Below are 4,863 nucleotides of genomic sequence, written 5' to 3'. Positions count from 1 at the left end.
AGGAAGTGATTTCCTGCACAGGAAGCTCTAACACATCGTCACACCGAGAAACCACGAGGAGCTTCCATCCAGCACCAGACGTTGTTCAGAAGAGTGAAAAATGAACGAAATCGACGAAAAGCGCCGGAAAAAGTTGGCGAGTGGAGGAAATGATGTCACATTAGCTCGTGTTTTAAATCTGTGGTGTGATTTAAAGTGACAGCTACAACAAACACCACCAACACTTCAATCAGCGTCATCCACATCATCAACACATGAAACAGGTGAACGGAAAAAACGCACCTGTCTCATTTAGAGACCATCTCGTCTTTAGAGGCGTTTCAGGACTCAGGACAGTGAAAGCTACGCAGCCTCAAAAAACCAAACGACAGTCATCCGGCGCTCTTTGGTATGGAGGTCGTGGATCAAAGCGCTAACAGGAAGTCGTTTCCCTGCAGACTTTTCACTTGTTTTCTCAAGCAGCTCGCTGCTCGTCAGACGTTTAAAACAAGCGCTGACGGAGAAGTTTGTCGTTTTGAGCTGTTTGCTGTAAACCAGCTTTGAATGTGTGTTTGTGCTTGTTTACGTGCAGACAGAAAAAATAAACTGTTGTTACTGAAGAACGGACGCTCCGCCTCTCGAACGCTGACGACAAACAGACAAACTTTACTTTCTGTCCACAGCTGAACGTCTGCGACGCAGGACGAGCGAATTCTCTTTAATTTCATTTCATTTCATTTCGATTAGTCTGTTTTGTCCTCTCAGAGGACAGGCTGAGAGACTGAAGTTAAGATGGACACACCTGTCATTCTGGGAGTGACAGCGGCAGTGTCCAATCATGTGGCCTGGACGTTTGCCAGTGGGCGTGGCTTCACTTCCCACTGATTGGATCGTTAATAAACTTTATTCTCTGAGCTGTGAGACAAGCTGACTTTACTCTTTGTACTTTGGGAACGTGCCTGGACTCCAAACTGACCTCAGAACAGCTTTATCTCCTGAAGACGTTAATGGAGAGAAACTGAATGATCACATGAAAAATGAACCAGAAGAAGAATGAACGCGGTCAGATTGTGGCTGTGACGATGAGGAGAAGAGGAAGAAGAGACGCAGACTCTCAGCTCGTCTTTCTCATCCATCAACTTATTTCTGCTTTTCGACAGAAACGTGACGGTGAGCACGTGAAGAACGGCGGGTCTGAATGTCAAATCAAGTTCCTGAATGAACGAATGAATGAACGAATGAATGAATGCTGAGCAGTGACAGAGTGAAGCCGTCCACATCCACACTCACTGTTTGCAGCTGCAGGTCTTCTCTGAACCTCCTGGATTCCGTCAAACTGCGTCGTCGCTCGCTCTCCTGTTGATTTCAGCCTCAGGTGTCCCCCGGTGCTCCCGGTTCGGTCCGGGTCGGTCCCTCCGGGTCGGACTCGGCTTTTTCAGGTTAAAGGTGTCTGTTTTGTCTTTAATCAATCAAACGTTGAAGTGCTGAAAACGCGCCCGACGCTCGGTTTTCTGCGGCCGTCCTCCGCGTCTCTCTGCGGGGATCAAGTCCTGCTTCTGGGGCTTCGATCAAATGTTGTTTTTAACCGAAAATCCCGGCTGACATTGTTGATCCGGTCTCGCGCCTCGTCCTGTTGATTCACCGTGTCTTCATCGCGTCGATTCATTGAACAAAATCATCGTTTTTCTTCGGTTTTCTCCCTTTTTTCTCTTCGTCCTTTCATCCGTTCATCCCTTCATCCGCTCACTCGCGGTCCGTCGATTGATGCTCGCGGACTTCCAGATGACCTGAAGCTCGCGGGCTCGCGGTCCGTCCTTGGATGCTGACGCTCGCTCTCGCGCGCTCACAGACGGAAGAGAGCAGGCGCGCGGCCGACGGAGCGCGAGCCTCTCTGTTCTCTGCTGTGAGAGTTAATGAACCTGCGCGTGCTCGTGTCCGCGCGCTCACAGAAACACCTTCACAGTCACATTTCACATTTTAACTTGGTCACGTCCATAAATTATTGGAGGTTTTTAGTCATCAAAGGAATAATAACATCAACTTTACTTTTCAATGAAAGAATTCAAACTAATGCCTTCAAATCCAAAAGGACATCGATCGATCACTGTCGGTGGGTCACCTTGTCCACGGAGAGCAGGTGTGTCTCCTGTCAGGACAGACTCAACTGTGGCAATGTGCTTGAAACCTGCACTCCTTCTAACAGCCAGCAGGGGGCGCTCAGCTGATTTATGACTTCAGTCAACAGTTTCAGCTGTTTGTTTTTCTTCCTTCTGTCGGCATAAACGTTCACATTCATATTCATATCAAACACCATCAGAAAGCTCAGATTCACACGAATCAATCGATTGAAACCATGTTAAGATCCAATCACGACAGGAGGATCAATGAACACCAACAGCAGACAAACCGCGGTTTAAAACAGACTCGCCGCTGACGTGTCTCACTGATCCACAGATCAATAAAACTGAAAACAGTCTGAAACGTCCACAAAGGTCCAGAAGATCCACTGCAGTGAAGACATTTGGTCCAGAGCAGGAGAATAATCCACAGAAACGTGTTTTCTGCTCTCAGACGAGGAGCTCGTCTTCAGATCGTCTTCTGCGTTTTCACCATTACGACGTTGGCAGGCGGCCGCCATCTTGTCTCCAGTTCCTCTGTGAAGCCTCAGGTTTCAAATTTCACTTGACCAATCACAAGCTGCATATGAAGCCTACCAACCAGAGCAGCCAATAACAGAGCTGAAAAGAAGTGACTGAGCCAATCGCAACTGAATTTGCAGATGACTGACACTTCGAACAGCCAATGAAATCCTCGACACGCCTCTTCAGTGATTATTAATGGCTCCAGCGCGTCAAATCAAGGGTTTCAGAGCGAATGGAGATAGCACACACAGAAATGTCATAAATGGCCTCAATATAAAGATATATAGACAAAATATATGTAGAAATATCTTAAATATGAATATTAAATCTAAATTCCAGCTAATAAGTCCCAGATATCATCTGCAAGCAGAAAAACATTCAGGCAAAAAAAAATGTCTATTTCAGAGTGTTCAGTAGCACCGATGCTGATTCTGACTGTGTCCTTTCAAAAGAGACCAAAACCGAGCATGAAGTCCGCAAGGTTCAAAGGAGCAGGAGGAGGAGGAGGAGGAGGAGGAGGTGAGTGGACTGGACCTGGCTGACAATACAGATGAAGGTCCAGAGCTGGCTCTACTTTGGGAGGAGGCTGAGGTCCAACTGAGGGTGTTTCATGAGTCTGTGGCGGTCTGGTCTGTGGTGGCCTGGTCGGGGGTGGTCTGGTCTGTGGTGGTCTGGTCTGTGGTGGTTTGGTCGGGGGTGGTCTGGTCTGTGGTGGTCTGGTCTGTGGTGGTCTGGTCGGGGGTGGTCTGGTCTGTGGTGGTCTGGTCGGGGGTGGTCTGGTCTGTGGCGGTCTGGTCTGTGGCGGCCTGGTCGGGGGTGGTCTGGTCTGTGGCGGCCTGGTCGGGGGTGGTCTGGTCTGTGGCGGCCTGGTCGGGGGTGGTCTGGTCTGTGGTGGTGTTTGATGCAGTTTGAGGGCAGTGGACTGAACAAACCGATCCAGGAGGCCGGTAACACTGTGTGGGTGGAGCTGGACTCTGGCAGCAGTGTCAGAGAGGTGGACACTGTCCAAATTATGTGTCATCGAGGACAACGTCTGCCGTCCTCTTCATGACGTGCTGTTCAGACACAGGAGCACAGGAAGTGGTTCCTGCCTGTGACCGTCGAACTGAGGGTGCCTTTCATTCGGTAAATTGGTCTCCTCGTCTCCTCCACTCGCTTCCTCTCCTCGTGTCTTAGCTCCGCCCAGCGAGGACATGAAAGAGGGATGCGAGGAAGAAACATGAGGATGGAAACGAAACTCCGAAATGAAAAATCCTCGCTCCACAGCATCAGTCTGAAGCGACGTCAAGAACTGATGACGTTTACCTGCTCCCGCCATGATTCAAACGTGCGCCACATACGACACGCCCCTTAAATAATAAAAGTCTTCGTAGGATACACCGGTGTGTCCTCACTCTGATCTCCTTCAGAAGCCTCCTCTCTCCTCGCTCCTCGTCTCCTTCAGGTGCATTTAAGCAATTGGAAGATCCTTCGTCATGGCGGAGGGGAAACGACTTCCGGGTCGACGAAGGAGAGAGGAGACAAGGAGGCACAATTCAACGAAATGAAAAGCACCCTGAGTGTCAGACACTGTGAACGGACCCTGAGCCTGTCAGCAGCAGTATTTCTGATCATGTGATGTCTGATCTGTCTCTGAAACGTTCACATGACAGGAAAAACTTGAATGTGGAAAAGTGAATTAATTCAATTTTTAATGAAAATATATTTAAAAATATATCTTCATTTAGGTTTTTTCTTCATGTTGAATTGATTTTTCTTCTTCTGTGGTTGTTCTCTTTTCTTCTCTGTGTTTAAATTGCAGTCATCACCCCGTCAGCTGCTATATATGGTTATATGGATATATGGTTGCCACAGCAACATGGACGCAGCCCAGATCCTTACTGTGGTTGCTATGGAAACAAGCATCTCCAGCCCCGATTTCCCATCCCCTCTGCTCACACACACACGCACACACACACACACACACACACACACAATGATGTCATGTCACAGGTCTGTTTTGACACGTTTACAGAGTTATAGCTTTTCTTTGTTAGCTTCTGTCAGTTAGCTTTTCTTTGTTAGCGTCTATCAGTTAGCTTTTCTGTATTAGCTTCTGTCAGTTAGCTTTTCTTTGTTAGCGTCTATCAGTTAGCTTTTCTGTTTTAGCTTCTGTCAGTTAGCTTTTCTTTGTTAGCGTCTGTCAGTTAGCTTTTCTGTTTTAGCTTCTGTCAGTTAGCTTTTCTTTGTTAGCGTCTGTCAG

General features: G+C 48.0%; 1 protein-coding gene across 3 annotated transcripts in view; it reads right to left on the bottom strand.

Annotated features, from left to right (window-relative positions):
* The window catches only part of grin1b (glutamate receptor, ionotropic, N-methyl D-aspartate 1b), a 54,318-nt gene extending 52,492 nt beyond the window's left edge, over nt 1–1,826 (bottom strand). Inside the window, exon 1 of one of the 3 annotated variants that reach the window (XM_070964462.1) lies at nt 1,270–1,826. In XM_070964462.1, coding sequence (XP_070820563.1) covers nt 1,270 — 1 coding nt within the window. In that variant the 5' untranslated portion in view covers nt 1,271–1,826. The remainder of the gene's footprint in view (nt 1–1,269) is intronic. The other 2 variants (XM_070964463.1, XM_070964461.1) reach the window with 2 other exon arrangements.
* Nucleotides 1,827–4,863: the final 3,037 nt, after the last annotated feature.

Source organism: Chaetodon trifascialis, chromosome 6 (assembly GCF_039877785.1).
Source record: "Chaetodon trifascialis isolate fChaTrf1 chromosome 6, fChaTrf1.hap1, whole genome shotgun sequence".
NCBI lineage: Eukaryota > Metazoa > Chordata > Actinopteri > Chaetodontiformes > Chaetodontidae > Chaetodon > Chaetodon trifascialis.
This window is presented reverse-complemented; position numbering and strand designations above follow the sequence as displayed.